The sequence below is a fragment of the Terrapene carolina genome, unplaced genomic scaffold, assembly GCF_002925995.2.
Source record: "Terrapene carolina triunguis isolate 2854851 unplaced genomic scaffold, T_m_triunguis-2.0 Scaffold130, whole genome shotgun sequence".
NCBI lineage: Eukaryota > Metazoa > Chordata > Testudines > Emydidae > Terrapene > Terrapene triunguis.
The window spans coordinates 18771113-18798228 of record NW_020664481.1 but is presented as its reverse complement, the minus strand read 5'-3'; the positions used below and the strand labels follow the sequence as shown (position 1 = coordinate 18798228).

At 47.3% G+C, this 27116-nt stretch overlaps 2 protein-coding genes across 2 annotated transcripts in view; both read right to left on the bottom strand.

Moving 5' to 3' along the window:
* The window catches only part of SLC13A3 (solute carrier family 13 member 3), a 41600-nt gene extending 29142 nt beyond the window's left edge, over window positions 1-12458 (bottom strand). The window contains exons 1-2 of the mRNA XM_026652727.1: window positions 12368-12458; window positions 761-1026 (exon numbers count right to left, since the gene is read on the bottom strand). Coding sequence (XP_026508512.1) covers window positions 761-996 — 236 coding nt within the window. The 5' untranslated portion in view covers window positions 997-1026; window positions 12368-12458. The remainder of the gene's footprint in view (window positions 1-760; window positions 1027-12367) is intronic.
* The window catches only part of LOC112109795, a 26743-nt gene continuing 11235 nt past the window's right edge, over window positions 11609-27116 (bottom strand). Inside the window, exons 8-9 of the mRNA XM_029911780.1 lie at window positions 12368-12531; window positions 11609-11788 (exon numbers count right to left, since the gene is read on the bottom strand). Of these exons, the coding sequence (XP_029767640.1) occupies window positions 11609-11788; window positions 12368-12531 (344 nt within the window). The remainder of the gene's footprint in view (window positions 11789-12367; window positions 12532-27116) is intronic.

Below are 27116 nucleotides of genomic sequence, written 5' to 3'. Positions count from 1 at the left end.
AGTCTCATAAAATTAACAGGAACAAAGCTGGCTGTGGTTATCCTCAGGGCCGGCTCCAGGAACCAGCATTCCAAGCAGGTGCTTGGGGCGGCAATCTGCAAGAGGCTGCAGTCCGTGTGTTTTTGCCACCCCAAGCAGCGTGCCGAATTGCCGCTGCGGACGGCGGGGACAGTCCGTGTGCCGTTAGGGCGGCACGCGCGTTTCCACGGCGGCGGCAATTCGGCGGCAGCTTCTATGTTCAGCTGCCCGCGGCGGCAATTTGGTGGCAGCTTCATTGCCGCCGCCACCACGGAAACGCGCGTGCCGCCCTAATGGCACACGGACTGCCCCCGCCGTCCGCAGCAGCAATTCGGTGCACTGCTTGGGGCGGCAAAAACAGTAGTGCCGGCCCTGGTTATCCTATAATATGCCAGAGCATGTATAAGTGGGATAAGTGCTAATATGACAAGGCTGAAGTAGTTGCATTTCTCCTCTGCTTCATTACAAGCCAACAAAGGAATGAAAACAACCTGGGCTTAATGAAATCAGCAAGCTCTGAAAAAGGAGAGTGTGTGTGTGTGTGTGTGTGTGTGTGTGTGAGAGAGAGAGAGAGAGAGAGAGAGAAGACAGCAGGGGCGTGTGCAATGCTCTTACTAGTGTGCACTATTGACCATTTGTGACACTGTTTTCTTGGCCAATCTGCAGCTCACATGTTGAAATCACCAGAGTTTGAGCCTGGGGAATTAAGGCACAAAGCAAGCACCATTGGTCTGTAGGTTACCTTGCAGGCTGGACTCCCACTAGCATGAGGACCTTCAGGGCAATCCTGCGGTGCAGGTTCCACTCTTCGATGGCCGATGCCATGATTAAACCACTGAGAAAGAGGAAGTTGGTGTCTAAAAAATACTGTGGGCAAACTTTGTTCGAAGGGAGAATCCCCAGAAATGGAAACAAGGTGATTGGCAGCAGAGCAGTCACAGCCAGAGGTAGGGCTTCTGTGCACCAGTACACGGCCATCACGAGGATCACATAGAGGCATTTTCCCTCCTGAAAAGGCAAAAGGAAATGGAGAGAGAGAAGCTGACGGCTCTGGAGTTACAAACAAGCCTTCGCACATTGGTACACTTACCACGAACAAGTAAATTGCACCCACTTACCACCAGTGTGCAGGGGTAGGGAGAGCATCGGAGGGGCTCACCCCTCATCTATGTAGAATTTTCCCCAGATCATTCCACTGGGGCAGGATTAAAATCATAGAAATGCAGGGCTGGAAGGGACCTCAAAATGGCATCTAGTCCAGGGCTGAGTATATCTAAAACATCCCTGAAACGTGCTTCTTCAACCTGTTCTTAAAACCTTCAGTAACAGGGATTCCACAACCACCCTTGGAAGTCTAGTCCAGTATGTCACTATCCTTATAGTTAGAGAGTTTTTCCTAATATCTAACCTAAATCTCCCTTGCTGCAGATTAAGCCCATTACTTCTTGTCCTACCTTCCAATGGAGAACAATTGATCACCATCCTCATTATAACAGCTGTTAACATATTTGAAGACTGTTATCAGGTCCACCTCAGTCTTCTGTTCTCAAGACTAAGCAATCCCAGTTTTTTTAACCTTTCCTCATAGATCAAGTTTTCTAAACCTTTTATCATTTTTGTTGGTCTCCTCTGGACTCTGTCCAAATTGTCTAGATCTTTCTTAAAATGCAGCACCCAAAAATGGACACAGTACTCCAGCTGAGTCCTCACCAATGCCAAGCAGAGCGAAACAATTACCTCCTTTGCCTGACATACAACATTTCTAAACATACATGCCAGAATATTCGCCTTTTTCACAACTGCAACACATTGCTGGCTCATGTTCAATTTGTGATCCACTGTAACCCCCAAATCCTTTTCTAAAGTACTACTACCTAGCCAGCTATTTCCCATTTTGTAGTCGTGCTTTGATTTTTCCTTCCCTAGTATACTTTGCACATCTTTACTGAATTTCATCTTGTAGATTTCAGACCAATTCTCCAATTTATCAAGGTAATTTTGAATTCTGATTCTGTCCTCCAAAAGTGTGCAACCCCTCCCAGTTTAGTGTCATCTGCAAATTTTATAAGCATGCTTTCCACTTCATTATCCAAGTCATTAATGAAAATATTGAACAATACTTGATCAAGCACTGACCCTTGGGTAACTCCACTAGATACATTCTCCAAGTCTGACAGTGAATCCTTGACACCTGCTTTTTGAGTATGGTCTTTCAACGATTTGTACACACACCTTATAGTAATTTCATCTAGATCACATTTCCCTAGTTTTCCTTCTGTGGAATGAAGAGAGGGTTAGGGACCTAGAACCTAAGGAATCCTTAATATCCATGCACATCTCAGGGGCTTTGCCATAGGCATTGGGTTATGTGTATGGAGGCTCTGTGCCTCCACATGAAGGGTGGGTACATCTCCCTTGTTATGGAGAGGAAGTCAACTGCCTTCATGCACTGTTTTTTCTCTCCCATCCCCTATGCCTACGGATCTGCACAGGGATGGGAGCAGGAGGAGCAAAACCTGGCTGGAATGGGAAGGGAAATGTGCATTGATCCTTCCGGACACCAGCAACAATAAATCCTCCAGCGACTGCATTAACTTTTGCACTGACACCCCTCTATACCCTTGAGGGTGATTGGGGGGAGAACTGGCAATAAAGGAAACAGAGAAATAATCCACTTGACTAATTATGTTGTTAATCTTCTGTCTACAATGCTGCTCAAATGAGATGAGAGTTGCTAACACCCTGGGTTTTCCAACAGAGTTTACAGACTGTAATGCAAATATTTTTTTGCCCTCAGTCCAAGTTCCAGAAACTTAGCAAGGTCAAATGACCTTTTTTCCCTATTGCCCAATCCTCTTCAGCTTCCAGAAAGGAAAGTTTCACCAAAATGAATTTCAACTCGGGTGTCATGTTCTGTCTCTTATTGTACCAGTGATTTAAACTGTTTGTCAACATCCCAATGCAAGAGCGCCATCAACGAAGCTCTCAACTGATCTGGTTAGATAAAAACACAATTCAGAGGGCTAGTTGTAAAGACAAGAGTTTTTATTTTCCGAAAAGAACACTGACAATTTCTATATATTAATTAAGCAATCCAACTCAACAGGATACAACTTGTAGTCTAATAATTCACTTGCAGTGCAGGATCAAAAGCCAAGGTTTACAGACACAACCAGGCGTGAAGAATTGTACCGTGATTCTGAAGTGTCAAGTTGCAATTTTGTGGTGTCATCTATTAATCGATAACAAAAATAGCCAATGTTGTATTTTTGACAGAACTGTAGTTTTCTTGATGTAACTTAGTTCAGAACAAAAAGTGGATGGACCCCACCTAAAGAACAGTTTTCATTTAAAACAAGGAGTGTATCTTTAACAGCACCCATCCACCCACCCAAATTTTTATTAGGAGAAAGGAGCCCCAAGAACAACACCCACAGCCTCTAAGTCCTTAATGAAACTGAACATTTGGAATTATCAAAGCACTCTCCAAATATTAATGAACTAGTGCTCCCAGCCCCTGGGAGGTTGGTTAGTAAGCATTAAGGGAGTTAGGTGCCTACATTCAACTGATTTCACCTGCTATCCTAGCCAGTGTTCTTTGGCCAGGGCAACTGCTTTGCCAGTTGGTGGGGTGGTCAGGCCCCCCACATCCAATGCATATACTGTCTGTGCAGCATGCACCACCCAGGGAATATGTAGCAATGTGTTCCTCCTGCCCATCATACTATATCCCACTCTGCAGAGCCATTGCATACCAGCACCACTCTGCTTCCCCCGCCCCCCAAGCAGCATAGGGATTTGGGGAATAAATAAGTTTCTAGCTCAATTGAAGTTCAGATAATTTTTGGTAGCAAATGCAAACTTTCAAGTGGGTCTTGTGATTGGGTTAATTTTTAACCATTTAATGATTGCTAGGGAAGTCTTGGGCAACCCTGCATTGCCCCGGAGCTGCTTCCAGTTATACCAGAGACAAAACTGGCTCTTTAGAGAATGGCCTCTGCTCCGCTGTGCCCAAGAGATACCTTTGTTCCACTGACGAATCCGTGATTTTTCATGCTATGGTACCTACTGCGCACTCTGCAATGGCAGAAGAAGCCAAGCCTTACCTAGCAATGGTTACTACAGAAGACAAACTTCCACTGCCTGGCAGCTTGAAGGAGGAGACAGGAACGACCCATCAGAAGAAGTGAGCTGACATCTTGGAGGGACTTCAGTGGGGACAGTGTTATGGGAGCCAGGGCCGGCTCCAGGTTTTTTGCCGCCCCAAGAAAAAAAAAAAAAAGCCGGAGTGCCGTCCCTTGAAAAGTGCCTCCCCAAGCACATGCTTGGAACGCTGGTGCCTAGAGCCGGCCCTGATGGGAGCTATTGGAAGACTTTCTTAGTCAGGCAAAAATTGCTGGGCAATACACATTCATCGCCTGTTGGCTGCTTAACCCCTCCCTGCCATTTGTCACAGGCTAGGGAGAAGAATCAGTAAGGCTAATGGTTTGCAACCACTTTTGTACATACCATTTTGTACATACATATTGATACCTTAAGCTCTCGTTACCTGCTACTGGTACTCAGAACTCCCTTTCTCTGCCTCCACAATGCGGATCCATGCTGCGGCTTGGTGATAGTCACAGTCCCCTGGCAGAATTTGGGTAGCATCAAAGAGCCTCTCCAAATTACAACAGCCTCCTTGGGCTGCCATGTTGTGTACTACAGCCCCACAACCAATACACCCCTTAGGCCCTCAGCCACACACACCTGTGCCAGGACAGCCAAAGTGGGAGAGGACCTTCCTCAGTTCCTGTGACAGGGGATTCCTCCCCAGGCCAGAATCTTTGGATCACCATTCATCACTCTGGCCCTTTTGCCCAGGGTAAAGGGGTCAGAGCAGAGGTGAGGATTTCACCTTTGATCACCATTATCTGGCATACAAATACCTATCAGCCTCCGGGTTGCTTGCAAACTGTTCACAATTTGACATTCATACTGTTTTGACTGGCCACAAAGGTCACATGGTCTATACACTGATTGGGTGACCAAAAGCACTGGAATCAGATTTCCACTCAGAATACTGGCTTCTTGCAATTATTCTGTAAATCATCATGTAACACATGCCTTGTTTGCAAACATTCTGGCTAGCAAACAGAGGTTAAATGACTTACCCAAGGTCACACTGCAAATCAATGGCAGAGCTTGGATCCCAGCTCTCTGTTCTCACCCGCTAGACTACACTCCCTTCCCAGAAGCAGTGATAGGACCCGGGAGCCCTAACTCCCAGGCCCCCGCCCTAACCACTAGATATCACTGCTTTTCATTCTGCACATGCCTTCTCACCAGTGCACCATACCCCATTCTTGCAATCACTTCGTCTCGCAGCCTCGATGCTGCTAGCCCATTGAACTCTATGGACATCACCCACCATCTCCAGTTAGCCTCAGACACCTTCTATTGCTACATAGTTTGAAAGTGGTTCCTGTTCATTGCTTTTAAACGGGAGAGCTTTTCCTGGGAGCTGTTAAGTTTCCTTACTCCAGTCAGGAGATATTCATTGCTTCCAAGCCTGCCAGCTCCTATATCTTGCTTCTGAGTTAGTTTTAAGTTGATCTGTGTTCATTAAGGGATTGAACCTGTGTTTTTAGACAGCACTGGGCATTAAACACTTGCTTGGAGCCCCCGGTAGCAGGCCTGGCTACAGCAGATGCTGCCAAGCCAGGGGACTGTAGACACTGAGTTCATTAGAAGCAGTTGTAACAAGCACTTTGCACAGCTCATTAAAAGTGCCCCCTGTGCTCAAACTTGCAACACAGTTCCTCCGACCACCTGCTGCCCTGCCTGAGCTCTTTGCAATCATTCACAACTGCCCCTCGGGTTCTTGGATTAGATATTCAAGAATTTCAGCAGCAGCCAGAGAGGCAGGGAGGACCCGAGGGCACCCGAGGACCTGGTGCAAAGTGTGGTAAGGGAGATGCACTTCCTCAGGAAATCTTGCATTGTGGCGCTTAATGCATAGTCGACACATCGCCCTTTCATTGTTTCAGCCCCCACTGCGGGAGCACGTGCTGGCATCCAACCAAACCTGCCTCTGAAGTAAGACTTTCTCTTTCCCACCTGTAGACGTAGAGATGATGCCAGTTACCCCAGGGTCTCCTCCTCCAACGATGTGACTCCCTCAGAGAGCACTGACAAATGCAGGAGGTGCCATTCAAATGTCAGCACGCCAGGATCCTGCAGTCTGTCTGTCAATGTATGTACTTGCACAGCCGTCTTTACGTGGTATCTCTAGCTACCCTGCAGGGGGCTAATGGTGAAGTTTTTTAACAGCTTCCCCTCGGTATGGATGGAGGGGTGGGGGATGAGCAGCAAGGGCCCCAACTTGACAGGTGAACTTTCAATCCTCCGACACCCGAAACTATCAAAAATCGGGGAAACACCCTGTGGCAGTGTTCACAAGGAAACTCCTAGCCAGGTGAATGTCACCTGGGTGCACACTTGGATCATGTCCATTGGAAGGTTCACTGAGGGGTTCAAATCTTTTCAGGGAGCCTGGGCCCACTTAGGATTTTCCTCGTGTTAAGTTTGTAGTTTCTTGCAGTTCCAATGCAAGTCCAGGTGAATCGTCGCCCTTTGACCCACAACCCCTTGTGAATGGAAATGGATCCCCTAGGAAGCCAAACGAGCTGGCTCAGTCATTTACATTAATTGGCCTTCACAATTCCAGTGGAGCTTTTACTGAGTCAAATTAAAAAACCCTGAAGACCTTGAGTAACCCAACCCGACCTCCCACGCCCCGCCCCTACTGGGCACTCATAGTGCTCAGTGCTTAGAGCAAACTGAGACCTAAGATAATGGTTCTGTTTAAGTGCTGTACGTTAGGCCCCATGTCTCCAGTCCCCTTTGAAAGACATTAAGAAGTGCATTGTGTTATGGCCAAAATCCAGCCCCTCCTTCATGGCTGTGGAGGGCCCTTTGGCAGCAGAACTGGTGTGGTTCCAATACGTAAGGTAGGGCTGGATGTGGGGGCCACCTGTGACATTAGGATCTGGGCCTTTAAGGGCTGAGCTTCCAAGGCAGAGAGTCTGTGAGGGATGCTGTGAAGCTGCTTAGCTAGCTGGAACAGGACACAGAATAAAGCAGAACTCTTCTAAGCACATTAAGCACCGAGTGACCACTGAACACTACAATGCACAGCTGAACCAACACCCACCAGCTCTAACTTCCACTTGCTTTTAATACCCCCCTCGAGGCAATTACACTGGCATAGCACACCAGAGCACAGTGCTCGCTGCCCCCCCCCCACACACACACACACTCTCTGTCATGCTCCCTCCTGCCCAGGGATGTGGGGAATGGGTAGCATAGAGATAGCTACTGTGGCTTCTCATTACCAAGGGATTCCGTCTACAATCAGGGCATGCCTTAGGGCACCTTCCCAACTGCTTTATGCTGCTCAAAGCTTCCAGAACGGGGAGGCTGAGGTACTGGCCCAGAGTGTTCATCATATATATTTATCAGGGTTTAGCTACTATGCCAACAGATAGATTATATATTAAACCAATGCATGGACTTGCACCAGATCTATATTTATTATCTTCACTGAGGGCGTGGCTCATAAGAAACTGGTTTGAGAAACCCCCAAATCAATGAGGTTTCTAGCAGCTGTCTGTTCTAAGTCAGTCATTTAACTTCAGCCAGGCAGTTAATGGCATATGTTCCACAGCTAGCACATGTTCCTTTTACAAGCCACTATGCCATCTGGTATCCCACCACATGGGCTCCCCTCACCTGTTGAGACTGCCTGTTCCACCCTCTGGGTGAACATAGTTATATATGTAACCTGTGCCCTTCATTTCCCAGCAGCCACTTGCTGCTCAGGCTGTGCAGGACAGGTTAAACACAGTTCCAGACGTCAGCATTTAATCCCACATGGATACCTAAGTAAGGTTCTTTGCTTGCTGAAGAAAAATTAGTCAATGTATTTTTTGAAACCAGAAGCTTTACCTCGAACGTGAACAAATGACACTCTGCAAGAGTCACTCCCAGGTGTAGGCTCATCCATACTCTTAAGGAGGACGGTTCAGATAGTGAAACTGCTGCTCAGATTTGTTTTAAACACGCAGGGCCAAAATCTGCCCTGATTTATAGGCACCGCACTGACATTGGGAATTTGACTTTAAAGTAATACAGGTAGTAATGGCAGCGAAGCAGCAACTTTTTTAAAATTGCGAATGAATTTAGAGCTCATGAAAATTAAAGACTAATTGCTAACATAGCTCAGTCAGACACGGTGAAAGTTTCCCACATGCAACTCTGCCAATGCCTCTCTAACCTGACCTGCAGCAGCTCCTGCTATTCCAGGCCTTGGCTCTCCATACAGTGCCCCACAATGCACCAAAACGCTGATCTGCAGCACCCTTCGCACACAATGCCCAGTTCTGAGTTGCAGTCCCTTCCACTTTTCCATCGTTGGGTCTTTCTGGAGCAAAAAAGTGCTAATCATGCTGACCTGTGTGGACTTGCACATGAGGAGTGTGCTACCAGCATATTAGAAACCCCGAGTCTGGGCTTCCAAGGCCTGGTCTTACACTACGAAGTTAGGTCGACATAAGGCAGCTTATGTTGACCTAATATGTCAGTCAGTGCCTACACTACAGCTTTCCTCCCACCGATGTAAGTGCCCTACTACACTGACATAATAACTCCACCTCCAGGAGAGGCATAAGGCTTATGTCGGTGTAGTTAGGGTGATGCAATGTCTGTGTAGACACTGTGTCCTTTACATTGGCTGTCCTGTCTTGCAGGAGTCGTGAAATTGACAGGAAAGCCCTGCTCCCCTGGAGAGCTGGGCAGCTGGACTCTGCTCCCAGCTGGGAGCCAGGGTGAGAAGCCCAGGGGACTTCAGGCTCCGATCCCATCTTGGAGCCAGGGCGAGAAGCCGGGGTGACTTCCTCCCCGCTTCTGGCAGGGAAGGGGCAGGCAAGAAGCCCTGGGCAACTTCCCCTGCTCCCTGTGAGGAGTGGGGAGCAGAATGGGAGGCAGCCACGCCAGGAGCCTGTGGGGCAGCCAGGCTCCTGGCAGGGAGCTGCTAGAAGATCTGAGAGACCAGGCTCTCACCTCCCCACACTGTCCCTCTTAGGTCGGTGGAAGTGCTCCTGGTGAGGACAAGCACTCGATCTAAGGAGAGTAGTGTAGACATACATAGTATAGACAGTAGTGCAGTAATTACTGTGGTGGTTGTAAGGCGGCCTAGTTTTGTAGTGTAGACATACCCCAAGACAAGAGTCTGCATTTAGCACACAGCATACTTCTTCTATGACAGACTATATGCCTGGACCTACATCACTGTCAGCTTCAAAAGGGAAGCCATTAAAAGCGTTAAAGTCACTTGTTCAGCTACAGAAAATGAATGCACAAACTAATACAATGAGCTATTTACAAGTCTGCAGAAGGAATTAGATACCTGTTATGTAATCCTATTTCTGCCCTTTGAAACAATCAAAAGATTTCATATGCATTTAGTAAGACATCATCCAAAAAAACAGTTATGCAAAACGGAAACTATGGATTTTAATTCCATAAAGGCATTCTCTCTGCTACTGTGTGGTGTCATCAACTAAAACAATGTTAATTCTTCTCTTTCTTTCTTTCTTTTTTATTTCAGGGATTCACGTTGTGACTTTGGAAGTGAAGGTTTTATCTGACTAGAGCCATGCACAAAGTCAGTAGACTACACAGGTGTCCCCAACACAGCTCTGCGAATGCACATGAATCATGACCTGCTATAGCCATGCCTGTTCCAGTCCAGAGCTTCTCTTGAGCAGAGACTGCCAAACTTGCTGAACTGTGCCCAATTTTTGCTGATAGGAACAAATTCATCTTCAAGTGGATCTGAGTCACGATGTGAATTCAAGGGTGAAATCCTGGCCCCGTTTAAGTCAATGGCAAAAAACCTCCCAATCACTGGGGTGAAATACCCCAAGTCTCCTGGGAGGAAATACTAGTCATTCTAGACATCTAGCCAAACTTTGTATGAGAGAAAGCTGTAAAAATCCTGTATTTCCCCAAGAAGGTTTTCAGCATTCACTATAAAGACAAGTCACCTGCTTTGCTCTCGAACACGCAGTCCCCAAGCCCATATCCTAAACTGAAAACAGCTTGTACAGAATAATCCAAATATTTCACTCAAAAAGCTTCTTCAGTCATGATAACAAAGGTTGTCTGTTTACAGGCACATCCCACACCTGCAAAATGCCACATTTTACAACATTGCTCGTAAGAGGGAATGATAACAAGCCATTTAAACCATGTAATACTCATTGGGCATATTGTGGTCCATGCATCACTTTATTGAGAATCCAACCACAATTCTGACACCAAACGTGCAACTTTTGGCTCTCCTGAGAAAACTGTTCTTGGGTGTAGATCTTGGGATTGCCTTATAGTGAGATTTCCTTACAGTTGGGGAGGCAGTGTGCCTAGCAGACAGAACACTATGCTGGGACTCTGGAACCCTGGGTTAATAGCTCTGCCACTGGCCTGTTGGGTAACCTTGGGCATGTCACTTCATCTCTCTGTTCTTAAGTTTCCCTTTGAGATCTACTGCTGAAAAGCACTCTATAAGCGCTAGGTGTTCTAGGAAGGTTGAAAGAGTAGAATCACATTCTTGTTAGTGCCAGATCTTAGCATAATCCACTTAATTGTAGCCAGTTCTGAGATCCTTCTTGCTTAGTTCTGCATTAGTCAATATTCCCACCATCCTGGGATGGATTGGTTTGTTTGGAGCTATCGCTGCACGAACGCTGCACACACACACACACACACACACACACTCACCAAAGCTCTAGGCACTTTCACAAATATATAAATACACATCACAATTAAAATCACTGTATCTGCACCCTACAACAAAGCAACATTTCTCCACCACACCAATACAGTTACACTAAGCCCTCCTGGCAACTCCTAGCAGTTAAACCAAGAGAGAATCTAGCTCAAGAAACTACGCCATCCACAACCGTGGTAGCACAGCAGGGGAAGAGAGCCAGAGTAGCCAGGGCCCAAACCAGTTAGGGATAAAACCACACAGGGAAATGGCTAAGCAGCCAGTGCAGCTCACAGTCATAGGCTAAGCCTTATCCATGCTGTGAGTGCAGGTAGAACACCTTATTTTCACCCTCAGGCCAGACTCTGCTCACAGAACCAGGGGCATAATGCCATGCTGTAGAATCTGACCCATAGTGTGCTCTGGGGGTATGGGCCATTGATCTAATTCCCTCTGCCTTCTCTCTTTCCCGTTGTGGGATGCGGCGTGGCCCCATCTGTGCAGGGGGTCCTGTGCAGTGCAGTTTTCCCAAGCTCAGGAATCCAATGCCATTTTGCCCTCTATGGAGCTGGAGGCACCCTTTGCATCAGGTATTTATGGCCCTGCCAACAAACATTGAGGATCGGGTGGGGAAAGCCAAGGTGGGTCTTCATGAGGTCTCCTGACTTGAAATGCTCTTTCAGGGCATAGTGCTGCAGGTTCCCTGGTCTTCTTCTCGTGGGTGGGGGAAAGCTCTCCCCAGGCAGTCAGCAGGGAGGGCAGGCTGTCCGGGGTGGGGATTCAGACCAGCATAGAAGCCAGCCCCAATGTCCCCAGTGTCTTGACAGGAAAGGGTCTGGAAAACACGCTTCTGTACCAGGGCGGGGGTGCCAGCGTGCGGCGAGTGCTGACGGGCTGGAGAGGGGCACTTGGAGCCGGGCATGGGCGCAGCTTCCCGCAGCCTTTCCACAGAGCCTTGGCCTGGCGCGGAGCGGGGAAAGGAGCGCAGGAGCACACATCGCACGTGTGTCCTAGCTGCCGGGCGCCCTGTGCCAGCGAAACGCGGCTCTGAAGCCAGCGCTTGGCGCCGAGAGACCCGGCGGAAAGTTCCAAGAGTTGGACACCAACTCGCTGGCTGCGGTCCCTGCTGCATCCAAAGGCGCCGAGGCAGCCTGCTCCGCCGGGACCGAGAGACAGCCCCGACCCGAGGCGCTGGGCCGGGGGCGGATCGGTTCCAGCTGGGGCGCTCCAGGGAGGGAGCACCCGGCCCGGCGCGGGCAGGGCAGAGGGGAGTGGCTGGGGGCAGGTAGGAAGGAAGGTGGCTCGCCCTGGGCAAGGGGACAGAAGGGACCTGGGGAGGGAGCGTGGCGGGCAGGGCAGGGCAGGGCCAGGGCTCCCATGGGGGCAGCGGGCACGGCGGGGGGGGGGGTTCCCCTGGGGGGAAGGGGGGGGGTTTCTAGGGGGCCAGGTCTGGAGGTGTCTCTTGGAGAAGCAGGGGAATCGGGATTCCCTGGGGGCAGGCGGGAGGGGTCCCCTGTGGGGCTCCAAGGGGAGGGTTACCTTGGGGGGCAGGCTGATGATGATGGGCAGCAGCACCAGCGGGGTGAAGAGTAACACCAGGAACCGGCGGATACTCCACACTTTCTTCACTAGGGCTCCGACCGCTGCCATAGCCCGACAGCCACCCAGCTGGACCCGACTGCGGCCGGGCGCAGGGGCCGCCGCTTTATCCCGGGGGGAGGAGAGTTACTCGGGGAGGGGGAGGGAGGGCTCTTACCTGGGGGCGGCACTGAGCACGGGGCCACTGCTGCTGGCCTGCCGCCCCCAGCCCCGAACAACCCCTCCCCCCCGCGTCCGGACACCTCCCACCCCCCCGCATGACAACCCCGCTCCTCATTCCTCACCACACCCCCTGTCCCGCATCCAGCCCCACCCACCCGCAGGCTCCCCGCAAGCTGTCCCGGGAGCCGGAATCCAGAGGCTGGCGGGGCCCCGGCAGACACCTGCCTGTTGCCTGTAGGAGAGGGAGCTTCCCCTCCCCGAGGTGAGGGGCGCATGATGTGCAAAGCAACCTCCAGCCCCCAGCCACGGAGCTGGTGAGCGGTGAACTCTGGGCAACTATGCTGAGCGATCTTGTCCAACCTGGCTAGATACCACCATGACGGGCTCCTTAGAAATCCCTAACCGCCTCGGGGCTGGGGCAAGGAAGAGTGGTTTTGCACCTAGTTCTTAGAAGCCATCGCTCAGCATCCTTGGAGCACTACCCATCCCTTGTGGGTCCCACAGTCAGCTCCCAATGATTGCTGGCACACCCTTGGAGCGCTCCCTAAGTTGGCCAGCCGGAGTTGGCCGAAGAACAGTTGTCCTGCTAGGGGAGGTTCTGGCCACCCTGCAGCAATAGGGCCTCTACCAGCTCTCCCTATCCTTGACCCTTCTGCAGGAAGCGCTGTCCTTTCTGCTGCTCACACCTCATGGGACTCGCTGCTGCTCATCACTCACTCCCTTTGGCTTGAAGGTCAGGGAAGTGCAACCCCCGTCTCTTGAGCCTGCTAGAATGACTCTACTTACTGCCATCATCCCGGCTTTCCACCGTTCATGGGTCACCACCCAGCAGATAGTAGGTCATATGAGAATGTGCTGCATGGAGTCAGAAGCACAGAGGTACCATTGGCTGCATGTGGTCTGGGTATGAATTAGGCTCCCTGAGTGCCATGGGGGTGAAGACAGCTCAGTATTAATCACTGGTGACACCATCTCCTTTTCTACAGCGAACTGGTAGCTGTCCTGAAGTGTTGTCTCAGTTATCAAACACCAGAGCCTTCTCTTCAAATCATCATCACAGAAAAGCGCCTGATTGCATCTATGACACAGCTACTCAGAGTGAATCCAGCTGTAAACTAACCCCACTTGCTTCACATGTATTACGCTAGCCGTGATTATGTGTGGCCTGCCCCGCCTTTCTGCAGCCGCTTAGCTTGTTTCACAATGTGGAGCTGGTAGTCCGAAGTTATTCTGCCAGTTGGCATTGCAGTAAGTGAAGAGAAATAGAGACAGTTGCTGTATATGCAACAACCTAGTTAAACAGTTCAGAGTTTAATAATAATAAATAATAATAGTAATATGAGCTCAAGGCCGAGTGATTTAAATGCTGCAGAGAAGCTGACAGCCCCTGAGCTAGTGTTTCCTTTCAGTCATTTTAGAAGCATGTTGTCCTTGGAGCAAATTTACCCCTTGTTCAACACTACTGAAGCCAGTAGTTACACCAGGGATGATTCTGGGCTGGCCCTAGTGTTTAGTGAGCACAAGCAGTGTATGTTTTGTTATCCTTGGGTATCTAATATGAAGAAACACTGACAGTGTTTGTGATACTGCAATTGGTCGCCTTTATTTTATCAGGTCCACACTGGGGCGGGGGATCGATCTAGGAAACGCAACTTCAGCTACGAGAATAGCGTAGCTGAAGTCGACGTTTCCTAGATCGAACTAAATTTACTTACTTCGGGTCCACGCGGCGCAGGCAGGCTCCCCTGTCGACAGCGCTTCCTCCTCTCGGCGAGCAGGAGTTCCGCAGTCGATGGGGGAGCGCTTCTGGGATCGATCTATCGCGTCCAGATAAGACGCGATAAATCGATCCCAGAAGATCGATCTCTACCCGCCGAATCAGGCGGGTAGTGTGGACCCGCCCTAGAAGGACAGTAATGGCAGCTTCTCCCCCAGATGTGCCTTTTACAGTGAATAGTAAGGCCCAGTATGAGAATGAGTCCATGAAGTAGTGAATACACATCTTGCCCTAGACTTCAGGGCACTCATTTTCATTTTGTGATAGTTTAGTATAGTCTTGATTCTCGATTGCCTTGCACCTTATATCATCATTTACACTTTTGCAAAAATGATGAGGATTCCCACAGGTGTGAGTGGAATATTCTGATTTGGGAGATCTCATCTGCTTACAGAGGTGCAAGGGAGAAGGCATTGGAAAAAAACACCCTTATTTTTAAAAAAATAGAGGTTTTGCCAGACTAAGAAATCTAAAGCAAAGGTCCAGTATAGAAATCAATTCAAAAAATGTCATGTAACTTTACATTTTGCACTGTTAAAGCTACAACAGGCAGGAAATGTAAAGTTAAGATTCCATCAGAAACATTAACAGTGTAACCTTCATTATTATTTAACATTTATATTACAGTAACACCCAAAGAGGCTTCAGCCGGGATCAAGGCCTAATTGCACAAGTAAATGCATTCTCTGCCATGAAGAGCTTAGAATTAGGTTTTGCAGTTAATGTCGAGAGTTTTTTAAAGAAAAAGTGGGAGAGGAAGGGGGAGGGTAGAGGGAATTAAAAATCCAGGGCTCCACAGTTTGCAATGTTTACAAAATGGGGGAGGGAGAGGAAAAGGGCTGCATTTCACAGCACATCTGCAAAAACTCTCATTGGTGGCAGGTGTGATAGGTATGGGTTGTATTGCTATAGGTGTAGCCATTGCATTATGCTTTGAAAATTTGGCCCCATGAATTAAATTCACATTTCAATCCAGATATCTATGGAATAGAATTCCAGACCTAGGGTCCTGACCGCCCTGTCTTTCCCATGCTGCCAAACAGGAGGAGATCCCCAGCTAGATGGAATAGGGGTCCCAGTATGAAAAGGGTTGAGAACCACTGATCTATAGGATTACAGTCCAGAAGTGAATATCTAGGCAAAGTTCTCACTGAGATCAGTGGTGTGTTGCCTGAGAAAGGATGTCAGGAATGGATATGGTCCAATAGCAGAAGGTAATGCTGCAGATCTGCTTAGCTTAGATTCTTGCTTTCTTTGTACTCTCCCACTTCACCCTCTCCCCCCTCCCACCTGTTACATCTTCCTCCATAATTTAGAGCATATTCTATTTAGATATTGTTCAGACACAGACATGGGTCAAAGGTGAAAAGTTCTATGTTGCAGAATGCACAGACTACAACTCAGCATAATGACAAGCAACAGGCATTGTCCCCAGAACTCAGACACAAGTTAATATCGGTCAGTGGAAAGGGCATGTTTCCGAAGATGACTTCTCCAGTAACAAGGTAACTAAAAGGCTCTTATCAATAACTAGAAGATAGAACCCTTGTCACAGTGGAATGCAGGTCAAACCTGACTCAGATAAAACAAAGGGAGGGGGGGGGGGGGGGGGGGGCGGTTGAGGGAGGTAAGGCTTTTCCCTCTACATGTTCCCTTCTCCACTAGAAGGCACTGAGATTAGGAAGAGCACAGACAAAGGAAAGAAGATGGAAGAGAGCCACACACATCATGTTGATTGATCTCCTTTCACAGTAACGAAGGATTAAAGAAACCAATTGACGACTTTGTTAGCGAGTTACCCTTAATCAGCTGATAAAGGGATACAGAGTGACCTGCAAACAAATCAAGCCAGCCTACGGGGTTGGCCAGACATTGTTCAAGTGAGTAGTGGCACTGTTTCATTAAGATTACTTGGTTAATTAAAAAAATAGACAAAAGCAAATAAATATTAATGTATAAAATGTGCCTAACACTCCAGCTGCTTGTATAAGGCAGTTTAAAAATACACACAGAGTAAAAACTTACTCGCTGTCAACATATAACAATCACTGAACTCCCTTCCCCAGCAACACAAGCCCATCTTCCTGCCATCTCCATGCAGCCCTAGTCACTCCCCCCTCAGAAAAAGCCTAGGAGAATAGAGATTTCTTGCAACATGCTTTGAAGACCAGCACATCTGGATTTCTTCAGACCACAGGGGCCAATTTATTCCAGAGCTGAATGACCTCCACTGAAAAAACCCTACCCCAAACCCCATAAAAACATATCTGGGACTACAGGCTTCTGAATCCTAATTGGTATCAAGTGTAGAGCTCTATCTCCAAGGTAAGGAAAAGACCAAAATCATACCAGTACCATACAGCATCTTCAGCTGCAACAGACTCCAAAGCAATTTGTAGATGGGGAGCCCACTTTTCAAACTTGGGCACCCAGTTTTCAGTCTGAGCACCCAAATGCAAAGCTAGTGCCCTCACTTATGTGGCAAGTATGAAAACTGGACCCTGTGTGTATGGGGATCATTTAGCCCACCACTGAAAAGCAGCTGCTTCTGGGATGGAAATGCAGCAGACATGCTGCACCAGCAACACTCTGCCATCATATTTATAGGAGAAGTGAAGAGTAACTACAGTAATGCAATTGAAATTCCAGGGGCAAGTGTAGTAAAGAAGGTAAAGCTGGAATTTGTCCAGGATACCACGGTTAATACCCCTACTCTTGTGGGAATCTTTAATGACTACAATTGGCACATCTTATCCAAAAGACGGCGTATCCAGCGAAAGAGCAAGCACCTTGCTGAGGCATTGGTTCAGGAACGACAGAGGAAAGAGTAACTCCAGCACTCTCTGCAGTACAGCGCCCCCTAGCACCATGCTGAGGCAGTGGCAGAGTACTAAGTAATAAGGGTGCCAACCAGGCCTGAGTTAACTAACATGCACTCGGGGCATTTGCACAGGGCACCCATCTCAGGAGCACCCAGACCACCAGGTTTGGGTGGGTAGCATTGTGACGACAGGCCAAACCTGAGTGGTGCTGCGACCAGACACATGAGATTACAACACCCCTCACTCAAATTTAGCCTGGCTGTCCCCACCACAGGCCAAATTTGAATGAGTGGCGTTATGACCTGGCAATGCCACCCACTCAGATTTGGTCCTTGCAGTGTGAGTGCAGGGTGGGTGAGGGGAGCAACCAGAGCCACAGCCGGGATCGTAAGGAGCCGCCCTCGCCCAGGACTGGAGCAAAGCACTGAAGCCAGGGGGTGCGGTAGGGGGTGCCAGTGCCAGTGAGTGGGCAGGAAGGTTCCAGGGGTGGTGGATGAGGGGCTGGGACCTTAGTTGCTGGTGGACTAAGGGTTGGTGGGGAGTGTTGGGGGGTCCTGGGGGGATATTGGGAGGCGGTGGGGTGAGTTGTGGGGGGAATGGAGGATTTTGGAGGGTGGTGGGGTTGGGGGCTGGGATGTTGAGGTGAATGGGGCATGTTGGGGGCTCTGCCAGTGGGGCTGAGGTGCTGGGGGCTGAGGTGAGCAGGATGTATGTCAGGGCTGCTGGGATGTGTCGGGGATGGCAGGATAAGTGTGGGCAGGTGGAGGGCTATGGGGGTCTGTGTGGAGTGGGGGGTGGGCTGGGGTACTGTGCAGCCCCTGTTCATGCTCTGCAGGGCTGGCAGCAGCTGGAGCAGGGCTAGAGCGGGGTTGTAGTGCCGCTCAGGTTTGGCCCACTGCCCTGCCATAATAACGGGGAAGGGGCAGCTGAGCCAAATTTGAGGTGGGGGCACCCCAATTTGCACAGGACCCCAAAATTCTTTCATACAGCACTGATATCAGTTGGTTCGCCATTATTACTTCCTGGGATTTCCTAGCAGTACTAACCCAACTCTTTTTAGCTTGAGGTCCATCAGTATCCTATCTAACAAGACTTGTATGTAACTCTATTGCAAATCTAGCAACAACAAAAAACAGTGGTTGCCTGTACCTCTTTAAATGCAGCCAAATCTAGAGTTTCCTTTTTCACAGCATACCAGCTTTAGTGGTCTTTTTGAAATCACATGGATATGCTGCTATTTGCCTGAAGTGGGTATGTGCTTATTTGTGTTGGTTTCTGTTTTGTTTTCCAGGGGACCACTGTGTTATTCCAATTTTACACTAGTGCAACTTTGCTGCTAACAATGGCATTACCCCAAGACAGTAAGGGTACATCTACACTACAGGGGGGAGTCGATTTAAGATACGCAAATTCAGCTACGTGAATAGCGTAGCTGAATTCGACGTATCACAGCCGACTTACCCCGTTGTGAGGACGGCGGCAAAATCGACTTCTGCGGCTTTTTGTCGGCGGCGCTTACTACCACCTCCCCTGGTGGAGTTAGAGCGCCGATTCGGGGATCGATTGTCGCGTCGGGACGCGATAAATCGATCCCCGAGAGGTCGATTTCTACCCGCCGATTCAGGCGGGTAGTATAGACCAGACCTAAGGCGGGATGACCCTACTTCTTTTCCATCTCAATTCTCAGAAAAGGGACACAGGCATCTTCTCTCTCCTCAAGATCTTCCATGCTGCAGAGCCACTTGCTTCATGCCATTTGTTATAGGAGGGGGTTAGCAGGACATGCATTTAAAATAAAATCTTAGGTTTTAAGGCCAGAAGGGACAACTAGATTGTCTTGTCTGGCCTCCTGCATAACACAGCCCAGAGAATTTCAGCCAGGTACCCCGGTACTGATCCCAACAACTACATTAAATACATCTCAAATACAAAGGGGGAAAAGGTGCTTACATCTGACGTGCTAAAAAACAATGAAAATCCATGTGCTTAAATATTTGTTCAAATGCTCAATCTTGAATCCAGTATCATATTTCTTCCCCGTACACAGAAATCAAACACAACTGCACATTATGGAGAAGCCAAAAATGACAACGCAGGGAGGTGCAGTTGCTTTTCCAACTCCACTCAATAACAACACAGGGCTTTTTAAAATAATTTTGACAAGTTCTCTACACTGCTAGGAGGAAACCAATGTAAAGGTAAGAGCTAATCACAGCAGACCCAAGCCAAAGGACAACAGTCAGTTCCAAACTTTCTCAAAGTTTGCAGGTGCTCAGCTCAAGAGTTTTTGTCCAGGCCCTCTGGCATATTCTGCCTTGTGTCATTCTAATCTTAGCAAGACTAAAGCCATTTCCCCACTTTGCACACTGATGCTGAGCAAGCAAAAACTAGCACGTGAATGTGGCCCAAATACATTAATCCAAGCAAAGGCTAAGCCTGTTAGAAAAGGATGCTTTATAAACAGGTCACAGAGGAAATACAGAAATTGCCCACACCAGAATTATAACTCCAAATGACTGGCTTTTCACACCTGACCTCAAATACCCCTGCAAAATAAATTCCCGATCAGCACAGGCAGGGTAGCTCTTTTCCTCTTTATCAAACAGCAAAAAAAAAAAAACAGCATAAAGGGCAAGGAGAGGATTCTTTTATTGAACTAATTAAAAGTAAAATCCAACATGGACATTCAAACAATTGATAAACTACAATCCTTCAAATGATGATGTTACAGAAGAATTCTGAAAATATCCTAGATAGACCACATAACCAACCAAAAAAGTATAGAGATAATTAGAACTCAGTCACCGGACCTGGGGAGAGGGCCAAGGAGCCCCTCCCAACACAAACACTTTTTAACAAAAGAAATACATGCACTGTAGAAAAAACATGATTGTACTCCTAAGGACCAAGATGCACTACCAGATCAGATGCATTCCTAGATATCCACTGCAATCCTAGATAATTGCGTGATCAAAATTGCATTAAGTTTACATTTTTTGCTTAATAGATACTGTATTGCTTCTGTCTGCCAAAGCCTGTTCATGGTGTTTGTTAGGATTTCTAAAAATATAAAATATATTTTTTATTTTATTTTATTTTTTATAAAACATAGAAAAATCATTTCATATGGTAGCTCTTCTATGGGGACACGTTTACCTTCTTTCAAAGTTGTTTGTTGTTGTTATTAATTTTGCTGATGCCTTTTTCTAAGGAGATGTACAATTTAGGGTTACATTGTTAAAATATACATTATATATAAACAAGGACAATTTGATTGTAATGTTACAGAATTGCAAGTTACAGTTCAATAGTAAAAAATAATAATAATGCAGTATTAATAGTGGCTTATATGCAATAACATGATAAATGTAAGTGAAGTACAAAAATAAAATGCAGTCCCGATGTTTAGAACTAAAGTTGTCTTCTTTTCTTTTGTTTGTTCATACTATAATTATGCCTTAAATATTATAATCTGGCTACATTTTGTATTCTGGGTATTTAAGTTACAGTTGTACTCTGTGGGATATTTAAGTAGCACTTTAATTCCCCCTGCCACTCTGGCCTTTCCCTCCCCCCAACCTTCTACAAAGGTTCCGATGCCCTTGAACTCAGTCAATGCAATGTAGTATCCTGGTGGACCAAAAGGACTGTTCATCCACAAAGAGATAAGCAGAGGATCGTACAGAATGGGCTACCATAAGTGCAAACCTCCAGGAATGGAAATGCCACATAAGAAGGAAAAAGTAAAATCGACCACAGCCTCAGAAAATCCTAGTCTCTCCATGCAAGGGGCAGAAGATACAGATGACAATTCAAACTTTATAATCAAATTGAGGAACAGATCAAAGGGGGAAAAGATGGGAGGATAAAGTCAAGTGCGGGCTGGACTTTCTCTGTGTTTTGTTGCTGTGTCTGGAGCACAGTGAATGGAGGCTAAATCAGTCTGAATAAAACCAGAGAGTGAGCAGAAAAGACAAGCAACATAATAACCTGATCTCACTTTGCACTTCTACAGCATCCTCTGACTGACTAGCTCAAAGTGCATTAGACATTGATGAATTCAGCCCCACAACGTACTAGGAGATACGGAATTATTATTAGGCAAACAAGCCCTTTCCCCTTCACAGCCAATTAGCCATCAGGGGAATTAGCGATACTAGATAGGTCATTCCTAATGTGTCAGGAAAGTCATAGTTTCTAAGAGAGTCAAATGAGTAGCAAGAAAGTCCAAAACAGATTCCAAAGAAGAAAACCATCTCCTGGATAATAAGAACCATAAATCACTGGCCTGGTGGAAAAGAGGTGGAGTATATAGCCACAGAGCTTGTTGGTACAGTACGTTTTAGAGACTGGTTTGCAACTTGTCTGAGCAGATCCTGGTCCATGTGAGATAGTTTCTCCCTCCTCTCCAATAGCACTTTATAGCTTCAGAATACTATGCAAATAATAACAAATCAATTAATACCCCTATCAACCCTTCAGGGTGGATAAGTGGATATTATTATTATCATGCCAACTTTTCAAATGGGGAAACTGACACAAGAAGTTAAATGACTTGCTCAAGGCCACCCAGAGAGCCAGTGGCAGAGCTAGAATTCAGCATGTTCCTAGCTCCCAGCCCCCTTTTCAGTCCATGCTGGCATACATACCTCCTGTCCTGCTTATTTTCTCTTAGTGATACTGTGTGGTTCTCCATTTAATTAAAGAATTGATTGGAAGAGAGAAAGGCATGTGTATGTTTCAGCCCTTTCTGCAAGTTTCATATTTTGCCATTGAGAGACATGAATAAAAAGTTACCGCATGAAAAAAGATGCAGAATAACTCTCCAGCATTGCATAAGCTTTACTCCTTTACAAACAAAGCAGCCGCCGAGACCTTATTCAATCAGACTAATTGCATTTCTCTCTCCACACACAACCTGCAGATCCAAACCCAGAAGGCCAAAGTCAAACTTCAAAATGCACCATAGGCAACAGTGCAGCCTTCCAATGCCTTCTTATGCCAGCCTGATACGCTGAAAATAATCTGTTTTCAAAGAGAGTAAACAGCCTCAAAGATGTTAATTACAGAGCAATTGCGGAGCTAAAGGAAACTGAGCTTGTAGCGAGGCGGTGGGATACCCCACAGCCCCGCTGAGGGCCGAACCTCCCCTAACACCAACGTGGGCGGAGCCACCGGGTCTGGCGCCCGCCCCTCAGAGGTCACGGCGCCGACCCGGAAGTATAAAAGCCCGCCTGCAGAGCTCAGTGGAGAACAAGCCGGCGGAGAGAGCAGATGTCTGTGGCCGAGCTCCCGCTTGGGAGACAGCAGCAGGCTGCAACCAGCCTGCTGACTCACCAGGCCAGCTGAGCCTACCCCTCGCCCGTTACCCTGAGGAGGACTGGCCGAGCCTGCCCCTTTCCCGCTATCCCGAGGAGGAGTCGAGCCTGCCGCTATCCGGAGGAGGAGCCGAACCTACCCTTCGCTACCTACCCGGAGGAACTGATGCTGGTGGAGAGCACCGAGGACACTAGTACGGCCCAGATACCCTACGAGGGGGAGTGTGGAAGTAGCCCGGGGGCAGCCGACCCCAGTCTGGCTGCAGCACTGCCAAAGCCTATGTCAGTGTGTTGCGGCCAGGATCCCCACTGACAGCAGCGAGTTTCCGCCGCTGCTAGGGCCCCAGGCTGGGACGCAGTGGAGTGGGAGGGCCTGCATCCCCCCTGCCACCCACTCATTGGGTGGCAGACTCCCCCTTTTCCCTGGCCTAGAGAGGCTGGGACCTCTTGCTCATTGACTCAGCCCCTGCTTAAGGGCCTGTGTTCCTGACTATTTGATTGCAGCCCTGCCCTGACCTAGGGCCTGGGCTGCTACAAACCCATTGACTCAGCCCCTGCTTAAGGGCCTGAGCTCCAGACTGCATGGTTGCTGCGCTGCCCTGCCCTGATTGAGGGCCCGGGGCTTTTTCTGACCTATTGGCTCAGCCCCTGCTTAAGGGCCTGAGCCCCTAACCGTGTGTTTGCTGTCCCACACTACCGCTGGACCAGGACTGACGGCGGACCAGAGCGAGGCGGTGGGATACCCCACAGCCCCGCTGAGGGCCGAACCTCAGCCGAGACTACTACAGAGCTCTTCATGCCTACACCAAAAATGACCAAACAAAACAAAAACCAAATGATCTGTGGCAATTAGGGACTGCAGCTCTAGCCAAAACAAACAAACAAAGCCCAATGAAAAGATGAAACATCCTGGAAGCAAAGGACTGAAACACAACCAAGACCATAATATGGTTGGGTGAGCCTCACCAAACCCAGTGCCATTCATTGGGCAATGATTTCCCAATACCAGAGTTCTCTAAAGCAGCAGAGATGCACATGGCTAAAGCAGGTTGCATTTTAGTTGGATTGCTTTTGTTAGTCTGCTGCTGTTTCAATTTCCCATCCTTTGATAGGGTAGCTTTGATTTGAACTGATTTTCTATCTAGGCTCCAGGGTTATCGGGGATCATTTTGACACAGGTAGAAATCAGGAACCAATGGGGTAGATTTCACATTTTCAGACCACAAACACAAGGCCCGAATCTGCTGTGACTAGTCCCAGGATAACTGTCCTGGGTCTGCTCCTGCTCCCATTGACGTCAATGGCTACACACCTATGTGAGTTAGCCGTGAGGGTAAGAACTGTAGTATCAGGCCCATAATTAACAGCAAGAAGGAAAGAGAAAGAAAAGGGAGCCTGCTCATCAGCTGTGAACATGACTCTAATGGTGGGGGTTTTTAACACACACAACCTGATCACTTAGGTAACATTCCATGCGTGACGACAAAGGATGAGCAGATAAAGAAGCTGAGGACCCAACGGTAAAATTCTCAAATCATAAAACACTACAACTACTTAAAAGGAGCCCAAGTCACCAAATAATATACTCTGCCTCTGTGCTGTAGCCACAGGAGCCCCACAAACCCCTCTCTCAAAAATCAACTATGTGAAATACAAGAACACCGTGAGATCTTAGAAGAGAAAGAGAGTTTATTTGGTGGCCAGTGCAGAAATCTGCCATTTCTCTTATAGTGATACAGGTTTCTAACAGTGAGAAACAAAGGGAAGGCTTTTCCTTACTCAATTCACATTTGTGCCTGTTTAATTATATTCAATTCCCTTAATGCAGCCCCTATCAGCTCAGTATTCATAGGACAGGGGCCTGTCTCTTACTGAGGTTTATTGTGCTAGTGGTGACATACTGATTTGCTTAGAGTTCCAGTATTTTGAATGTGATTAAGATTTAAACGCCGACCTCTTTGCATCTTCTAGATGGTGCTCGGGGTGCTGGCTTGAAGTGGTTTCCATTATATACAGGGTTTACAGTTTGGTTCAGTGGCTCTCAGCATCCCCACTATACAAATTGTTCCAGCGCCCCTGTAAACACCTACAATCAACACTTCCTGCGCCAGCATTAGCCAAGGCCCAGATGCTTCTTTCCTTCATTTTTTCCCATATTACCGTATATACTTGTTCATAAGCTGAATATTTTTGGTAAAGTGATGCATCAAAGAGCGGGGGTCAGCTTCTAAATGGGTCTACACCAAAAATTGATGATTTTAAAAACTCTATGGAATCATTTAATTGAATATCTAATACATTGTCGTTTTGTTTACCTGGAGCGTCTGTAGACATGGAGCCCCTCAGCTCCCTGTGGCTGCGGTTTGCCATTCCCAGACAATGGGAGCTGCGGGAAGTAGAGCGCTGCTTCCCGCAGCTCCCATTGGCTGGGAACGGCGAACCGCGGCCACAGGGCGCTGAGGGGCTTACCCTGACGGGCCGTGAGCCAAAGTTTTCCAACCCCTGAAATATAGGGTTGGCTTATGAAAGGGTCAAACAGTTTTTGCTATTTTTACCTATCCATTTTGGGGGGTCGGCTTATAAACGAATGGGCTAATGAACGAGTATATATGGTAATTATTTCCTGCTGTAACTAGATTATTATCTCTCTGTTAATGGGCATGGAAGGAGGGATGGTTGATGCCAACCCAACATTTGTTGTAATCACTAATTCCACCACATTTAAATCCACTCACTGTTTATGCAAAAGGGAGAGCTGGTAGGTATGGCACTAAGGGACAGCCTGAGACTCTGGGCTTGTGTTCTGACTGGGGAGAGGCTGTATTTATCACTAGTGACCCTCACATACTGACCTTTGTTTTACCAATGAGCTTTTATTGTACTGTTTGACTTTTTCCTATCAGCACCCATACGGTGTTTGCAGGAGGTTAGTAATGCTCTGCATTTTGCAAAGCAGGCGGATTCCAAATTCCTGCAGCTACTGAGGCCTAGAGTTTTAAAAATTCACATTCCAAAGTGCATGTGCATAATTTGCACATACAGTTTTCATGCAGAATCACAGTAACTGAACATGCAAAGGGACAGTGAGACACTGGTCCTTTTCCCATGCAGTCATGGTAACTGAACACACACAGATTATACACGTGTATTCTTGCTCACACACTTGTACCAGCAGCCATGCTTATTGGTTTTACACACATTATATTTCACATTTATTTTTATCTTTGTGTTCCTGTTGGCCAAGCAACCACACTTTCCTCCTTCATTTCCCCTTATAGAGGTCTGGATTCTACTCCTAATGAACTCAGTGGCCAAAGTGGTCCTTAACATTATTACTTCTAATAATCCACACCTAGGCACTTGCTGCTCTTTGCCCCCTGCTTATGATAGAAGTCACTTACCACAGTGGTTCATGTACCCTTGGGGGTACACAGGGGTCTTTAAGGAGCTACATCAACTCCTCTAGATATTTGTCTAGTTTTATAACAGGCTACATAAAAACCACTAGCGAAGTCAGTGCAAATTAAAATTTCGAACAGAATGATTTATGCTCTATCTACTGAAATGTGAGTACAATATTAATATTCCAATTGATTTATTTTATAATGATATGGTAAAAAGGAGAAAGTAAGCAATTTTTCAGTGATAGTGTGCTGTGACCCTTTTGTATTTTTATGTCTTATTTGTAAGCAAGTAGTTTTGAAGTGAGGTGAAACTTGGGGGTACGCAAGACAAATAAGACTCCTGAAAGGGAAGTCTAGAAAGCTTGAGAGCCACTGACTTACAACAATAAAAAAAAAAATGCAATAAATTAAGACAATTCAGTTGATAACCAACATCCCTCTCCAAAAAAACACCACAAGCTATCCCAAAAGAACTTCTCCCTCTGCCCTTGTTTTATCATTCCCTACTTCCTTATATCCCCCCTTCCCATGGTTTGATGTCATTGCACACTGAACTTAATTCAGACATGGTGTAAGAAGGTGTATCTCCACTGAAATCATTGGAATGGCATCCATTTACAGCAGATCTAGAGTTGGCCCACTGAGAAAGGGAATTCATTCCTCAAAGCAGCTGGAGTCGATCCATCGTGTAAGAAGTATAGGAGGAGTGTCCATTTTCTGTTCAATAAATGAATTTGCAAATACTTGATTGTGAAAAGAACCAAGAAAAGAAAAGGCAAAGCTCTTTCTCCATTCACACTGGGCTAGGTAACACACTCTGGTCACCACAGGCCAGATTGCAGAGCTGTCTTTACATTTTTCAGTTCTACCTCCAGTGATGAGGTAAAGAGAGACACCCAGTGGTAAAATATATGATAGGTCTTCTCTTGTCTTCTTTGCAGCCTTGCCAATTTCTATCTAGGAGTCAGGTAGGATCATTTCAATGTACATGAAAGCCAACGAACCCCTTAGTATCTGTGAAAATAATTCCACAGCTCTCTAAGTAGCCTTGGGTAAATCATTTTCACTACTTTGTGTCTCTGTTTCTCCTTCTGTTAAATAGGTTAATAACTATGCCCTAGCTACCCTAGCCCTAGTACTTAGTTAATGCCCTTGCAGATAAATCCTAGGTGTTAATAATACTAAGGGTACGTCTATACTTACCTC